This window comes from Zingiber officinale, chromosome 2A, assembly GCF_018446385.1.
Source record: "Zingiber officinale cultivar Zhangliang chromosome 2A, Zo_v1.1, whole genome shotgun sequence".
Lineage (NCBI taxonomy): Eukaryota > Viridiplantae > Streptophyta > Magnoliopsida > Zingiberales > Zingiberaceae > Zingiber > Zingiber officinale.
This window is the reverse complement of record NC_055988.1, coordinates 66,374,863-66,392,888: the sequence shown is the minus strand read 5'-3', so window position 1 is coordinate 66,392,888 and position 18,026 is coordinate 66,374,863. Positions and strand designations below refer to the sequence as shown.

The following is an 18,026-nucleotide window of genomic DNA, read 5'->3' as shown; positions in this document are numbered from 1 at the left end:
TCAATTCCAATTCATCAATTTAATTCAAAATTAATAATCCAAAATTTATAACTTAAATAATTAATAATTAATTAATTCAAAATAACTTTTAATTAGATTAATACCAATGATTTAATCAAATTTAATTAAGATTAAATAATAATTTATTTAATAATACTAATAAATATAGATTCTAACTTAGTAATCAATCATTAACTCAATAATTAATCCTTTTGAACTCATAAACTTATCATATTTATAAATTTAATAAAATAAATACAAATATATTTTTTTCCTACTTGAAAGCTAAAACCTCATTTTAAGGGAAGAAAGTGTTTTAAAAATATATTGAGGAAGTTAATTAGCACACTTCAAACTAACCAAAACCCTAATATCAAATTAAGGAGAGCATCAACTAAAAGGGAAGATCTATTTTGAAAATTATATAAAAACATTTTCTTCTAAAAATTATTTTAATTTTTTTAAAAAAAATCATTTTAAATGTTCTTTTAAAAATAATTTTAAAAATTATTTCAAAAAATACATTAAAAATTATCTTGAAATTACCTTAAAACACTTCTTTAAAATACTTAGGTTATCATTGTATTAAAAATAGGGAGATTATTAGTGCAATTAACACGAATTGTCAAACTTAAATTTTGATGAATGATAAATGAATTAAAGTTAGATGTTATATTTATCTAACCTCTTTAACGAGTGTAAAGGAATTGACGGGTCTAGAGGACCTGATACCAGGCTGAAGTCAGTTAGGTCTAAAGACCTGATAATTGACACAAAGTTCAGGTAGATCAAGATGTGACCTGATATCTGATAGGAAAGTCCAGTTGGATCTGTGAGACCTGACAACTGGTTGAAGTCTAATTGGGTCAGCTGACCTGACAATTAACAGAAAGACATGTTGAATCAAAAGACAAGTGACTGCAAATGGTAAATGAGATAAGTCACTGGAGGAGAGTGATCAGTGAGGACGAGTCCCAGTGAGACTATAGGTACAACCCAACTTAGAGTCCATTAATAGTGTTTGGTCTTGAAAAGATAGGATCTAATTGATAAATTGATCATATTATTTTTAATGTGCTAATTCTGCTTTTATAGGATAATTTTTGTTACTTGAACTAACGTGTTCCATAGAAAATCAAAACTATAAGTTGGCTAGAAAAAGGGTCTCCAGGAAGGACCAGGCATCCAAAGATTCGGGAGTCTGAACCGAGCCCAAGAGCCTAGATTGGCCCGGACCAAGTCTAGGCATCTGGATTTGTCCGAATCTAGTCTAGACCGAGTCTAGGTGCCTGGATTGACCTGAACCGAGTCCAAGCACCTGAATTGACCCAAACCCAAACACCCAAGTAGAGGAGTTGGCGCATGCTGATTGGCCACCTCCACTGTAAACTCTGAAAAATTGTGAGATTAGCATACTGGGCACAGCATTAGGGTACAATTGGCAGATTCGAGCAACCAACGGTGCCCAGTTAACAGCTCCAAGAAATCCAGTGACCTGAACATGAAAGAAAAACATAAATGGTGTTGGAATATTACATCATAAGAATGTTGAGGAGATTCAATTACAGAACAAAGATAATTAGACTTACATTTGAATAAATACCACGCCTCTTCGCCCAGAACTTCAAGGATCTGAGAGTGGTCCGGAAATTCTATGGAAAATATACCTTTACCGTTTAGAGAAATGCATAATAAAGTGCTAAAAATTAAACTTAACACCAAGAAACTAACCACAAACTTGACTTCCGACGGTTGCCTCATCAACAATATAAAGTACAAACCTGTGTGATATGTCAAGATCCTTCAAAAAATGTTGAGTAGACATGTCAAGCATAAGCCAACTCTCTGGACAGTTTCCAATGTAAGAAAACTCAAGTTCTAACTTTTTAAGAATACAAAGTCCATGTAATTATAAGAATTAAATTGAGAAAACACAACAAAACTAAGAACTGTGAGCATTTGTATAAAAAAACTGAGTACATGATAGGCTGATCAGTTCATCTCAGTATTAAATAATAAGCAAAACAATAAAGCAAAACAATAAATTCAGTTAATAATAAGCAAACAAAAATGAACATCTATATTCCTTAGAACTACTAACATGCAGACTTTGCATACTGCTAGTAAAAGGTTACAGAAAGTTGAACTTAGAAGCAGCATAACATTAATAATTTAAAAAGTTTTCCTTATATGATCTAAGAGAACAAGAACACTCAAGTATAGGAATGCAAAAATGAGGAAAAAAATCAGGACCAAATTTTCAGTAGTGTAATTGCCTCATCAAAAGTAACAAAACCAATCAGATAAATGCCATATTTTAGTTGATAGTTGATAGTTTTTTTTTATAGAAAACTCAGGAAGCAGGCAAGTTGGAAGAGCAAGCGGGAAAAGAGAAACTGAACTGATATAGTAAAGCATATAAACACTGAGACAGGCCATGCGTTGAAGGGGAAAAAAAAATCCTCTGACACCTTAAGAATCCAACTTTCACAATATATGTACATACCAGTGAAATAACTAACTGTGATATATTGGCATAGAGTAAATCGATGGATATTCCCAGGAACTTAAATTTAAGAACTGGAACATGAGCATCAGGAACTGGATGTAGTTCGGAGACTTCCTCCATTTCATCCAATAGATCATGGAGAATAATAAAGAAATCCTCCTGCAAAAAAAAGCAGGGAACAAGTATAGCACACGAAGTATATTAAATTATATATATATAACTGAACCTCTTGGTTAACATAGGAAGGTCCAACACATAAAGTGTCAACATCAGCCCCAGGTCCATGAACCTGCCACTGAGGAAAAGCAATATCAACTTACTAATATTTAACAAGAAACTTGAATAACATTATCAAATGCCAAAAAAAAAAATTACAAGTGTGTGGGTGTGGATGAGAGAGACCGTAAGAGAGAGCATTAGATAAAAACTCAATACTAAGCTGAAAAGGAATATATGAGTAATTCATAAACAGGGCATATACCCATCGAAAAGGATATAAAGGAATGCACTAGGTCATTTCAACCATGGGTGTCAAGAATAAGATTCAGACCTAGATGGTGCCTAGATATTCAAAATCCTAAGTAGAACATGAATCCGACAGGGAAATTATGTACTTACAATTTCATATTTTGTTCTATCCACCGTTTTAAAATTTTGTTCTATCCACCATTTTGAAATTTTGTTCTATCCAATATAAACATAAATCCATTAGCTTTTGGTTAGTTTAATTAATTAATCATGTCCAAATAATTATATATATAATTCTGAAAATAATTAAATAATACTGTCAATGATTCTGTGATTAGTTGATTAATTCTCTAGTTAATTATGTAAAGCTACTGAACCTCTACGCAGGAAGATAGATTGGCTCCCAACCCATGTAACTTAAATGATGGTTAAAGTAGTGGAAGAGTTAATGATGCAATGTGAACTTTATTCAATAGCTAAACAGCCAAGAAATTTGCAGCCAGTAATAAGACCCACGTTTGAAATTTGTTGTTGTTCATTTTGAATCATTACGTGAATGGCTTGTTTTGTATTAAAAAATACACAGGAAACAAAAACCTGGAATAGAAAAGAGAAGTTCAAATTACATGGTCTAGCAAAATTACAAACTTCAAGCTTTATACAACTAGAATATAAATATTGATATCATACCCCCAATCTGTAAAATCCAAATGTGAAGATGACAGCATTTGCTTTTTCAACCATTTGATCAGAAAACCCCCTTTGGCGTGTTAATTGTTTCACCCAGTTTTTGACAATCTGACAATTTTAAATCCAAAATAAGTACAATGCAGTGAATGAGGTCAAGAAATGAAAAGAAAAGAACTGAAAAAAATATATAAAACTTGGAAACCAAATATTACTAATTAGCAAACAAAATACTTAAGTATGAAGCAAGATTAGCAAACTATGTCAATTTCAAATGTGACTAGAGAAAAATAGTCAGAAAATGAATAACGTTGCCTTTATTAAGAAAACAAGTAAGTCTATTAAAAGACATTTCTTTTGGAAAGAGGGAGTAAAAAAACATTCAGGGACCAAACAATGAGACTTCATGGTACCTCCATCTAAGGATGAGTTCAATTTTAAAATAGATAATGCACCAACAATGAAACCATTCACAAGTTCTAGGCCTTCACACCACACACAATCCATGCCACCTAAAAGGGTAAATTACAAGCATTCAAAGAAGATATCAAAAATATCTAACAAACTGTGGATTTCTAAGCATTAAAAAAATATACTTCAAATAGATAGTGATAAATCATGAACAAGGATGTACATCCTAATCATATAAAATTCATAAAATGAAGATTTTAATGTTGTAGGTACTCATAAATCAAGTTTGAAAGTGTTCTTGAATCTTAATTAAATCTTATTAGTGTATGGAGCATGCACAGTGGAATCTTAATGAAATCTTATCACAACAAAGGAAAAAATACAACCTAATTAATAGATGAGACAAGAGGAAACTTAGGCAATGTCATCAAGCTCGAGGCTATAGCATTAGTAGTACCAATATCATTCAGATCATTATTGATCACTTAAAGTAGAAAATTCTATAATCACCTTTTAGCCTTCCGTGCATATTATTAAGGACAATGATTGCATTGTCAAAAGAGAAACTTTTTGAGTTTTTTTACCATTACCACCCAAAATTTTATAAAACTAGAGTATGGTAAGCTATGGGTCCAATTATGACAGATAGACAGTAAGAAAGCAAGAGCACAAAGATAATAAGTGAGAGGTAGAAGAAGAAGAAATAAAGCAATTCTTAACATATTAAATAATTTAAAGACTAGATATTGCAAGCAATGTAGCCTCATATAGATTTCCACAGTGACACAATTACGACTCTAGTTATTAGTGTTATCCCTTTATCTTTCACTGGTTTTACTTTAATTTACTCAACTTGTGTAACCATACTTAGCAGCCATGTTATAACAAGCATATGCTTAATAATGTCAATGAAACTATTAAAGGGCTATGGTACCCTAGGACACCCAAGTTTCAAATACAATAGGCATGAAACATGTGGTCAGCACATGTCAAACTCAAGTTAGGAAGAACAATTAGGAGAGCCTATAAAAAAAGGGGTTGGGAGGAGTAAGAAAAGTATTTAAATTCTGTTCAAGAAGACAATATCCTAAGATTCAAAAGAAAGACAGATCTCAATAGAAACAATAAGATTTAGGTTGTGTTTCCATAAGTGAAAATGCTAAAGAAAGGATTAGGCTGTGGGATTCCTCAATGGTCATTTCCCGTCATTTGATGAAAATGAATGGAGGGAATAAAAGGACTAGGAAATATTACCCAATTTTCCTTTCAGCCAAACCAAGCAAGGAAAAAAAAATCTATTCACATCTAATCAGCCAAATGTTGGTTAAATGTGACCCTTGGAAAATTCATAATCATTTATTTATTTCAGATCTGTTAATTATTAATGTTTATCAAATCAAATATCTAGAATTACTTCTAGGGTTGTAAACGAGCCAAACCAAGCTTTGTATTATTTAAGCTTATTTGATAATGTAACTGAGCCAAGCCAAGCCAAGCTTAAAATGAAACAAGTTGTTGAAATGGTTGTTCAAATTTGGCTTGGTTTCTTTGTTATGAGTTTGGTTTGGTTCCTGTAGATGTTATCGAGCTTTTAATTCAAGCTTGGTTGATTGTTGAAAATTTTATATTTTTTAAGTTTGTTTGGTTGGTTAGTGAACTTAATATTTCAAGTTTGTCTATTCGTTTTGAGAGTTCATTTGTTTATTATAAGTTGGATAAGTGTTTTTTTTCAAAAGCATTATTCATGGATATTAAATATTAACGAACTCTACACATATATATTCAAACTTGTTCATTTAGTTTAATGAGTTATTCAAGTTTGTTTGTTTAATTAATGTTATGCATATTGAACGAATATAAACATACCCCTACCAAGCCAAATATATAGTTTACTCATGAACATTTGGTTCATTTATAGTTCTAATTACTTCTTTAAAACAATATTCTGCTCTTTCCTTCCCTCCATTCCCCTTACATTTTCCTATCATTTCCTTATAATTATTTTATCCCACCATATTCCCTTCCTTAGTTGTCTCCCTCCCTCATAGGAAACATTTGTAACAAAAGCATCATTATCCTATGTCATAAACCACACTTATGAAGATTCTAAACGACAGTAGTAGATGTATCTTTCAATTACTGTGATTAATCATTCTATCTATCCAATATGCATTTCTTTGAATCAATAACCTAATCATTCAGACATTTCACCAGATCTAAAGAAAATTACAAGCCCATAAATAAAAGTTGACGTGGTTAAAAATACTCATGAATCATTAGATGATCAGCAGGTAGATAACCTGGATAAATCAGAGGCTGAACAGTGAACACATGTCTTACATTAGAAATTGTTCTCAGTCACCCTTATGCCATGTCATCATCCATATACTACATGATAGGAGGGATTTAATCGGAGCCTATAAATGACCAAATATCTGGGTTAAGAGAAGTTTCCAGAATCTAGATAACTCTGATGCAACTTTGGGCATTGTGAAGTTGACATCAGAACCTTGCAAAGATCACCCTTGGAACCTCAAGGTTTAGTAGCAGTTCAGCCAAATTCTTAGGAGTTAACAGTCAGATCAACCAATTTCTTGGCAATTCAAATGAACCAGAAAATTCCACTGGTAGTTTGACTGATCATCTAGGGTGTGACTTGACCGAACTCCATTACATGTTATCTCTATAGCCAGAACTAATAGAAAACCAGTGCTGACCACATGTCAGCAGGTTTGAACATGCCTTGGAATTTGGATACAACAAAAGTGGCCTATTCTAACAGGAAGATTAGCCTAATACCAAGAGCTTTCAAATAGAATGATAAACCAGCTTAACAGTAGATCCAACAGGAAAAAAAAATGCCAGCTCACTTTAATATATCTTGTATTTAACACACAAAGAAGTAGCCAGAAAATACAAAGATACTAACAGATGAAACAATGATTGCGAAAGGCATTCTCCAACAAAATAGGAAGAAAATATGCATTCATTTGATAAAGAAGATGATCATTCAAAAAAAAACTTACATTATCAAGTTCTTGTAATACTTCCTCTCTCTTGGTAGATTCTTCCTTGCTCGCATACAGTCCAGCATCAACCAAGAGCTTTAAGTATGAGTAGTAGACACCAATAAGCATATGCCAAATAACGGTAGACAATTAGATGCAATATAGGATGACCAATTAAGGAGATCAATACTGAGGTGTGATAAAGGAACAAAACATACAACAAGCATACTCTTTCAAGTTCAGCAGTCCTCTTGAGATCAACCTCAGTAGGTCCAGCAGTCGAGATTGGTTTGGTTATGCCATACTGTGTTGAGGTAGGTGGAGGTGCACTGCCCATTTCAGAAGAACTACCTATGGACATGACGAAAGCGATACTCCCTCTCGACGAGCGTTGGGCCTATGAGAAAGTAAGATCGATTAAAAACTTGAAGCTTAAGACTTCCAGAAGTCAATTACGAGTGCAACACAAGCACATGTGAGATTCCAATCAGCATACAAGAGATGAAACGCCCTTAATTCTTCTTACACCCTAAAATTAACAACAACTATCCATCCTCATCAGTATCTATTGACAAATAGCGGTAGAGTCTACATGCAGAACCGAAGAAAAGACCTTTGGAAAGGAAAACGGGCAACGACAGCCACGAAATCAGAATTCAAACAGAATTACGCTGGAGAAACAAAATCCAGACGAAGAACACTAAAAAACCAAAAAGAATTCTTTTTCACGAAGAGGCCTGATCCGGTTCGGCAGTGGCGAGGGAAAGGAGGAAGGGGGGCGTTGACGGTGGCATTGTTCTCGAAGAGGCGAATTGTAAATATCTTTCGCCAAAATGGGGGCATTTTGTTTTTTAATTAAATCAAAAGTCAAAGGTTGCCCCATTGTTTTTCCGAATACAAATGGCGCCCACTTTGCTTTTTACCTTACGTTCAGTCGTGTTATCCTTTGTTATTATTTTCATTATTATTTTCTTTCTAAATTTTTTTACCTAATTCTAAATCGATCAGACATATTATAATAATATCTATAATTTCATAACTACTACATACATATTTAATATATTTAAAAATATTTATATTACAACAACTATAATTTTATAGTTGCTAAAATATTAATTCATCTATTATTCACATTGTAACAATTATAGTTTTATATTTGCTACTGATCTTGTCCAAAAATAGTGAAAACAATTAACTAGGGATGTGGCTCTACGGTTGATTGTGTGATGACTCCGCTCTACTCTGTAAAATCAAGAACATCAGTACCGGACCAGAAAAGGAGTCTCTGACGTTGGCCCTCCGACGCTTAAGTTAGTTACCGGAATAATAGAAAGACAACAAGAGAGCTATAGCAATAATAGGAGTGTAATCATAAATAACGTATCCTTCTGCTGGTGTATGAGTCCCCTTTATATAGTACTCTAGTAGCGGATGTGCACGCTTCTCAAGATACGTGCACATTTTACCAACTGTCCTATGAAAATACAAGTCAGAAAAATGCTCTTAACACCTTTCCGTAATAGGGTGTGCAAATCCCTGACATGATAGTGGAAACTTCTGTCGTATAGTTTACCTACTGACCATGCCATGCTGTCAGCAATACTAACTCTTAGAAGGATGTGATGAGTTAAGCAAGGGGTTTCACTGTTTGGCCGAACGAGTGAGTCACTCAACCGGGATCCCCCACTCAGTCGCTCAAGAGTGTCCTTCTCCACCGTTGCTAGGCTTGGTGGTTGTTCCTCGTCCAACCGGACAGGAGGTCTGGTCGGACTAACTCTCAATTGGTCGTCACCATCGCACACATTTGTTCTCCTCTCTTTGGTTGTTCGGCTATCGGGGCATTGTCCAACGCCTAGCCGGACGGGCTGAGCAAGCCCTCCTTTCATTGCACGGGTTGTAATACCTGATCGGACCCTACTTGGCCCGATCGACCTACTGCTATTTTCGTTCGGCCAACTTTGGTGACTCGATGATTCTATACCTTTGACCGCCTTGACCTTGACCTCCACGTCAACTGCTTGACCTCCATGTTGGCTGCTTTTCCTACCTTTGACTCATCCTTTTACCATTGTATCAGCTACAATATAGATTTGATTTCTTTATCTAACATTCACATTATATTAGATAGAAAACTATAACGGCTACAATATGTGTACCCCGTAAGCCTCTAGTATTAATTTTTTATTTTTTAATTTCACTTCCTTTAGCTTAAATACTGAATCCTAAATGCTAAATGCTAAATCCTAAACTCTAAACCTTATTTTTTTAAAATAATACTAGGTACTTATGAGTGAGTCCTCACTGATGGGTGTATAAGGTAATATTTCATTATATATATATATGGAGGGGTGATATATTGCATACTCATCTGTGAGCACCACATGAGAACCTAATGTTTTTTTTTTATTTTCACTTCTTTTAGCCTAAATAATATATTCTAAATCCTAAACTCTAAACCTTAAGTCCTATTTTTTTTAAAAAAAATTAAAAACAATAATATGGTTTATGTAACCAAATCTATACACCACAATAATATGGGTCTATGAAGAAAAGACAATATAAAAAGAAAAAGACCTATGGTGACTACAAAACCCAAAATTAGACCAAAGAAAACTTATTCTAATAAATTACATATTGATGTAATGAATCAGGACAATTTATTTTCTGCTTGATCCAATAGGAAGAATCTTTACACTAGAGAAGCTAAATTGGTGGAATGCAAAAATCTAGACTTAATAGAAGTACAATCTGACATTTCCAATGCATCTTCTATCTATTCGATTATGTCAGTAGATGATATGAAAGAAGCATCATCATCTTCAGACTATACATAGTCAACTCCTTTCTTCAGCATCCTTACGGACTTGCCGAAAAAATATGGAATGACAAGTTCTCCTTTTCAAACAGAACTAATTAACTTAGAGGAACAATTAGAAGTCTTTGTCTGAATGTATCGCCAACTTATACCTCAAAGAATAACAAATCTCCAATCAGCTCAAAGAATTTGTGAGCATGAACAGAAACTTAGGGATGAAACAAATAATATTTCTTGTTTTATTTGTGGATATTACCCATCCATAGATAAAAAAAGAACTTTCAATTATGCAAAAACCAATGTTGCAACCTCTACTCAGAGCAACTTTTCAATATCTCTATTCCAAAAAATCCCTTTGTCAAAGGCAATACAAGAAATGTACTATTTGAAAGTAGAGTGTCAGTCTTGGAAACTAGAATGAATCTATTAGAAATAGAACTAGCCACTTTCAGAGAAAATACAAAGGTAAGGGTATTTTTCTCACACAAACTGATATCAAAGACATAAATCTTGTGTTTATTAAAACACTTAGTATCTATACTACTAGCCACTCTATCGATGTTAGAGTTCAATGTTCTTTGAATATACAAGGCAATAAGCTTACTCTACATGTTTTTTAGATAGTGGAACAACTAACTCCACTATTGATGAAGACCTTCTACTTTTCTTTCTACTTACCAATCTAATTAAAACCACTAATACTCCATTAGTAATTATCCAATTTGATAGCCAAAAACTAGTACTAAATTTGTTACGAATGCCCAACTTCATTTCTATACCAATTGTGATACTTTTAGTACCCCAATTACACTCAATCAATTATGGATTAGACCATTACCCCACAAGAATATATAGGATCGTTCCATATTGATAGAGGGGGAGGAGGGGGGGTGAATATTGATTGTTCTTTTTTGTGCACTCCCATCCGTTCTATCAAAATCGTTAGTACTCAACGGAATCTAAAATAATAAACAGACAAAAAGAAAAGACACACTTTGCTTAGCTGATCTAGAAGTCCTGAGTGCAACGCACCTTTCCTAGAGTTTCCCTTGTCGCAGAGCTTCACGTCGTAGCTTTCTTTTTGAGCACATGGAGTAAGAGTGGTCGTAGAATAAATGTGTTAAACATAGAGCCTTCGTCTCCTTTTATAGAGTCAGATCAAATCTTTATCTGGATCAACTTTTATATGGGTGAAGCCATATTTGGATGAAGTCAAATCTGATTCAAGTCCTATCTCTATTCACATCATCTCACTTATCCTTATCCTCATCCAAATCATAAAAATGAACTAGATCGTTTGCCACATCATTTTCCATGCCAATATTTCTGGTAACTCAACAATCTAGACCGAATCTAGTTAGTCTATCAATTCACTAGTTCAGGTTACTGAATCGGTTTAGGTCCGGTTCGACCTGAGTCAAGTCTGATTCACCCATTTGTATTTATCTACTCTCTGTTTTTTCTTTCAACTACAAGTTCTTTTAAAACAATCATACAAAATACAAACAAGTAACATAACCTATATTTGTAAGTCTTCTTGACCTACTAGAGCTACCTTTTGCTTAAAGGTCTCTCCTCCAAGTCTACCATCGAAGGATCAATCCCTTAGGATCAAGCCATACTCCTGTAACTTTACCTAACCTAATAGGTGTTAGAGTGTATACTAAAAGCCTAGCTTTTGTAAACATTTATTTTTGAAATAAAGAATCATTTTTGGTCAAAAATATCTATATTTATGTTAAGTGTAGTTGTTCAATTAATTTATATCGTAGATAACATGGTGTGTGGTGTCACACACAGAAAATCATATTATCAGCTCTTTATAAATTATAAACAGTTGCTCACGACTAAGATGGAAAGGAGCAAACCATTGGAATAGTCGTAGTGTAATTAGGTATTAGTTTATCTTGACTAATAAATTACACTAGTACACTCTAAGTGTATTGAGTAGGACCATTTTAGGTAAGTTCTTTTTATACTGACTTAATAAAAGAACTAAACCTCAGTTATTATAGAAGTGTGTGCTCTTAATCCTAATATGATAACAAGTACATATATTTAGTATTTATTTCTTTGACTTATCAAAGGGTGAGATTTAGCTCGATAAATCAATAAGCCCGATAAGTTGAGAAATGATATTACTTATAGTGTGTCTTGTTGATTATAGAAGGAATCTGTGTCCTAGTTATCTAGGTTGAGAATGTCCCCAAGAGGAGCTCATAAGGATTGTCATGTTAAACCCTACAGGTGAATTTAGTCTGACATGACAATAAAGTTGAGTGATACTACTCTTGGAGCTAGATATTAATAAGTGAGTTGTCAATAACTTACTTAATTAATGGACATTCATTATTTTAAACACAGGGAGACTAACACACTCATGATAAGAAGGAGCTCATAATGTAATTTGGGATTGGTGCGGTAGTGCAACAATAACTCTCTAGTGGAATGAATTATTATTGATGAACTTGAGTTATGTGTTCAGGGCGAACACGGGATACTCAAGCTCGCTGGAAGGCCAAAACCAATTTCTCCTCTAGGTCCCTGTCGTAGCCTCATTAAAGCCTCAAGTCCATCTAAATAAAAGCCCTTCTTGGTGTCCAAGAAGGAGGCCGACCCATTGCTTGGTGACCAAGCAAGGGTCGGCCACCATCTCCTTAAGAGGGCCTGTAACGACCCACCTTTCTACACTACTACTATTCTCTAAAGGTGGACGCTACTTGACTACTAACTCTACTTAACCGGTATGATTAAAAATCTTTAGGAAAACCCTACCGAAAAATTTCGGCAGAGTCTCCCCTGTACCGGTGACCCCAAACTGGGATACATAACATATATACTCAGCCACAGGCGGCTGGAACAGATATTTTCACAACCACGCAGTATAATAGCACAATAAAAATATGAAACTACTCTAGCAATGGCAAACAACCATATCACTCCAACAATAGGAGGTATCAAACTACAAATGCGGAAATAAACTCAATTACAATCTCAACTTCATCATAGCATTAAGGAGAAAAGAAAATGAAACATAACAAATCTTAAACTAAGTGAGTTCTTTAGCTAAGTCTCAAGGATCTCCATAGTCCACACATCACACACCGTCACAGCATCTCCTTGTCGCCTTCTTCCTTATATTTTAGCTCTTCCTTTATCTGCAGTAGGAGGAAATGCAGTCTATAAGCATAAAGCTTAGTGAGCGCTATCTACTCACAAAACTCGATACGTGTATATAAATAAAACACGCTAAAACCGAATACTAACACGTAAAGCTACTCATGCTCATAAATAGCTAAGAATCAACTAATGGAAAACTAACATACGATAGCTACAAATGCTCGTGAATAGAAGAAATCATATCATGTTAATCAAATACTAAACATGATAGCTAATCGCTCATAAATAGAAGGAACTAATCAAATACTAAACATGTATAGCTAATCATGCTCATAAATAGCGAAGAAACTAACTAAAAAGCTAACATGTAAAGCTAATCATAGAACTATCATGTGTATCAATAAGAAACTGAATTGATACCTAAGCTAAACTAATTAATGCTAAACTGAGTCTAACTTTTATTCACATAACTAATTTGTGAAGTTTTGAAAACTATTTACATAATAGATCAAAATAGTAATCATGCTGCTGATGGGCCCGGCAACTGTACTTGCTGTGCGCGCATCCCTAACTAAACCCGGGATTGCAAGTTCCGAGTCTAGTAGGGTTTACTAGGTTATCTAAACCTAGGGACGACTGTGGGAGCCCAACCCAATGGATATCTAATCCAGTACAGTGCCTTTGCTGAAAATAAAATACTGATTTCATAATTAATTTTCTTACCTTGCTTTAACTAGGTTATCTGAACCTAGAACTAGGTTATCTGAACCTAGAACTAGGTTATCTGAACCTAGAACTAGGTTATCTAAACCTAGAACTAGGTTATCTGAACCTAGAGGCGACTGTGGGAGCCCACCCATTGGACATCTAGTCCATAAAAGCTGTAGCAAGACTATATAAGCTGAATTAAATGCTTCTCCTGCATTAACTGAGCTATTAAAATGCCTACTGTGGCATTATATTGAGCTAAGCATTTTATCAAGCACTTGGTGTGCACTAGAACACACCCTACGTACTGAAAATCTGTATACAAAGCTTAACATAAATCCGCATGCAAAGCTTAACAAAAATCTGCATATTAAGCCTATCAAAATCTGCATACCTTACTTATAAAAATCCGCATGCTATAAAAATAGAACTGCTCATGTTATTCCAATAGCAAATAGGAAACTAGAACAACTTAAGCATGCTGTGAAAGTAAAACAAATTCAACTACTAGGCATGCAATAAAATCTAGAAAATCTGCTCATGTTATTCTAATAACAAAGGAATCTTAGAAAATAAAGGAATCATTGCTGCATGGAATTAACAGAATATCATGCTCACTAAATCATCACAAAAGGATCTAAACTACTATGAATTGGTGGCTGTTCTTGCCCATGAATATGCACAAAAGATCTATCCAAACATACTAAGATACCAAGTTGTGCATGCTCATCAAGGAAACTACACTGCTGTTCATGTTATTCTAATAGTAAGGAGAAACATTATAATTCAATACTGCTCGTGCTCTTCTAGTAATAAAGAAACTACACATGCTTAACTAATAACAAATAGAAAAGTCCAACAACATGCTAAATCATAAGTCTAAAGAATCTTTAGGAAATAAAAACAATCTTGAAACCAATCCAAAACTGTTCCGAAGTCATGAAAGGAAGACTAAATCCCTAGCAACAATTCTATATAGCATGATCCAAAACATGAAAGGAAACTAAAGCTCTATCAATTTCCTCAATTCTGTACAGTATAATCCAAGGCAAAGAAACTCATGCTCTGATTTAACAAACGAACTTCTGAAATTGAAGCTACAACACAACTAATGGAGCAAAACCGAAATCCAAAACCTTCCTGAACTAGCTATCCATGTTATTCCGAATCTCTCCTCATCTTCTTAAAACTCACGGCAGCAAAGAATATACGGATCAATCCGAATCAAAGAAGGAAACTAGAACAACTTATTCCTTACAGCATGTTTCAAAATAAACATCAAGAAGCTAACAAGAATTTGAAACCGACAACCACCAGCTAAACAAACAAACATGCTGTGAATGATAAGGAATGAAATCAAATTCCGAAATCAAAAGGAAAAGGAGATCAATGTCGCGGAACTACTCCTACTGCAGGTGAGAAGCAACTCACCGTGTGTTCTTGGATTCAAACCGAGGAAAAGGGGTTCTAGGGTTCGGAGACGGTGAAGATCTTGGCGGCTTCTTGGTGTTTCCGAGCTCCCCTCGTCGAGGTGGTCATGCACGGGTGGAGACCGGCCGGAAAAACCCTTCGCCGGCACCGGAGATCGAGCCCTACCGCCTGTTTCTTCGTTTCCGCCGCGAGAGAAAAACGCCGTCGCGAGAGGAGGAGAGGAGAAGATTTTCTCACGGGGAAAACCTAAGTTCTCTTCTTATAACTTTAATATTCTGTTAACTAACTATTGCTTAAATACAACTTGATTCGGGTTTTATTAACAAACCCGCGGCTGGTCTGTTGGTGGGCTGCGTTCTGCTTAAAGCCCAACACGAGGGATCGAATCCCAGCTGCAACCATTTTATTTCCTATTATTTTACTGTTCCTAACTATTACTTAAATATATATCGCTCCATATATAATTAACAAAATGAGCGTAGCTCAGCTGGTTGGGCCGGTTTTGCTTGGGTTAGTCCGACCCGAGGTCGTGGGTTCGAATCTCACCTTCAACGGTTTTTATCAAAACTTCTTTCTTTTTGTAACCCTATTAAACGACCTCCAAAAATTACATAAAAATACTCTAAAAATTCCTAAAAATCTCTAGAATATTTTAAAAGTATTTCCAAATATTTTATGGACATTTGGAACTTGAAATAAGGAAAATTGGGTCGTTATAATTTCGTCCTCGAACTTAGAATAATTCTGGACATTTTCTGTCTCATGCTGTCTCCACGCTCCCCTAGTAACTTTCTCGTGCTTCTGGTTCTACCAGATGACTTTTACTAATGACACTTCTCTGTTTCCTAGTCTCTTGTCTGCTCTGTCCACTATCTGTGTCTGCTCTCATAGCTAAGATCCTCTTGGATCTACATTGTCTGAGGTTGAATCACTTGGCTAAGGTCGTGAATACACTTCTTTAGCATGGAGACATGAAATACATTGTGTATTGCTGACATATCTTGAGATAAGTCTAGCTTGTAAGCTACCTTCCCAATTCTCTCTGTGATCGGGGTAGGGTCCTACGTATTGAGGACTTAACTTGCCCTTTTTCTCTTGGGTTCTCCGATGTACTCAAACTGTGCTTCTGCTTCAGGTTGGAATACGACTTTCTGTTTACGGCACTCTATGGAGGCACCGTATCTGATCAGGAAGTTCATTCCAAATATGACATCGTATTCAGTCATGTCTAGCACTATCAGATCACAAAAGAGTTCTCTGTCTGCTATCATGACTGGCACTGTTCTAAACCAGTGCGTGGATGCCATAACTTCTCCCGAAGGTAATGTCGTCAGAAACTGACTACTGAGTACCTCTGGGGGTATTGCTAACTTTTCGGTGAATGCCCTGGCTATATAAGAATGGGTTGCCCCAGTATCAAATAGAACAGTAGCACTATACTGTAAAATGTTAATCTGACCTGTGACAACTGTCGAGGCATTTGCTACGTCCTCTCTGGTGAGTGAGTAGATCCTCGCATTCGCCATAGCTGGAGGGGCTTCTAATCTGCCCTGGCTGATAGATGGACCTTCTAGAGCGGCCTGCATCTGATATAACTGAGCTGGCTGGCTGTTGCCGAGGAAGACCGGTCTTGTTCGGGCACTGCTTGGCCATGTGCCCTTCTTGTCCACATTCAAAGCATCCTCGTATGCCCTCGCGACAAACCCCGGGTGGAATTTCCCACAAGTAGCACACTTTGGATAACTGGGTCCTCCTTTCGGGTCACTCCCTGATTTGCGCTTGCCGTTGGAGTTCCCTTTCCACCAGAGCTGTGGCCTTGCTGTTTTTGAGTGTGAGAGTTTCCTTGGCCTTTGGACTCGAGGAGACTTGCTTCTGCTGTTCTGGTAGTGCTCGGTGATCAGAGCACTACTCACTAGTTCTTCTGTGGTTTGTGGCCTATGGATGCCACCGGCCACATTCATCGCTATTTCCGGCCTCAACATTTTGAGCATCAGCCGAACTCGTTCCTTTTCTGTGCTGACTAATTCGGGACATAGACGAGCCAGTCTGTTGAATTTCTTCATGGCTTCCTCAACTGATAGGTTGCCCTGACGAAACTCCGTGAACTCGTCGTAGTGGCGGTTTGTGACCCGCATGTGAAAGAACTCCTCGAAGAATTCTTTCTCGAAGTCAGCCCATGTCATCTGGTTCACTGGGCGCTTCGCTCTGACTCTCTCCCACCACATACGTGCGTCTCCTGTCAGGCAGAAGGAGGCACACTTCACCTTCTCCTGTTCTGGCCAGTCCAGAAGCTCCATCGTGCTCTCCAGTGTTTTGAACCAGGCTTGAGCATCCCATGGTTCGCTGGTGCCTGAGAAGTTCTCGGGCTTGATTCGCTGCCACTGGATCAGGTAAGCCTCTCTCTTTGCTTCCGCTGCTGGAGCTACTGGTGCTGTGGGCTGGACTGGTGGAACCTCTACAAATGCTGGGGTCGCTAGGTTAGGTTCCGGGGTGACTGTGGGAGTATTCTGCTGACTAGCCTTTAAGGTGGCTATCTCTTGTTGCTGTTCAGCTAGCTGCTGCTGTAACTGAGCCACTAATGCTGTAAGGTCTGGGAGGGGCACTGAACTGCCTGCCTCTTGCTGGGGCTCAGTAGCTGGTGCCTGCTTAGCTGGGCGTCCTCGTGCCATTTCTAAAGACATAGAGGATGTACATAACTAATCTAATCACGTTTAACTAGCTACTATAAACATGTTAGAGGCTATCTCACATAAGCATGCTATAATTATTCCTAAACATGAAAGCAAGAAACATAAATAGAGTAAAGGTATTCTTACTTGGAAGACGGCAAGGCTGATGCTGATGTGTGTGATGCTGGAGAATGGGAACT

The 18,026-nt window shown here is 36.2% G+C and overlaps 1 protein-coding gene across 5 annotated transcripts; it reads right to left on the bottom strand.

Moving 5' to 3' along the window:
* Positions 1–1,020: 1,020 nt before the first annotated feature.
* On the bottom strand, positions 1,021–7,917 carry LOC122041156 (nuclear poly(A) polymerase 4-like). 5 transcript variants are annotated; one of them, XM_042600754.1, is made up of 9 exons: positions 7,697–7,916; positions 7,313–7,480; positions 7,102–7,179; positions 3,668–3,775; positions 2,736–2,804; positions 2,507–2,668; positions 1,732–1,801; positions 1,590–1,652; positions 1,021–1,495 (listed from the first exon to the last, which is right to left on the bottom strand). In XM_042600754.1, the coding sequence occupies exons 2-9, from the start codon at positions 7,442–7,444 to the stop codon at positions 1,470–1,472; spliced, it is 708 nt and encodes a 235-aa protein (XP_042456688.1). In that variant the 5' UTR covers positions 7,445–7,480; positions 7,697–7,916; the 3' UTR covers positions 1,021–1,469. The 5 variants fall into 5 exon arrangements, 3 of the variants coding, with proteins under 3 accessions (XP_042456688.1, XP_042456689.1, XP_042456690.1); XR_006128881.1 differs by having other exon boundaries at positions 1,732–1,781; positions 7,313–7,916; XM_042600755.1 differs by having other exon boundaries at positions 2,736–2,798; positions 7,313–7,916.
* Between the last annotated feature and the right edge of the window lie 10,109 nt (positions 7,918–18,026).

Bases quoted from the DNA above. Each gene is read 5' to 3' on its own strand.
- LOC122041156 (XM_042600754.1), bottom strand. From the start codon at position 7,444: ATGTCCATAGGTAGTTCTTCTGAAATGGGCAGTGCACCTCCACCTACC. The intron at 2,805-3,667 runs GTATGATATCAA...GCTTTTCCTCAG, and splicing joins TTGGATTTTACAGATTGGGG to TGGCAGGTTCATGGACCTGG. The intron at 1,802-2,506 runs GTATGTACATAT...CATTTTTTGAAG, and splicing joins CACAGTTAGTTATTTCACTG to GATCTTGACATATCACACAG.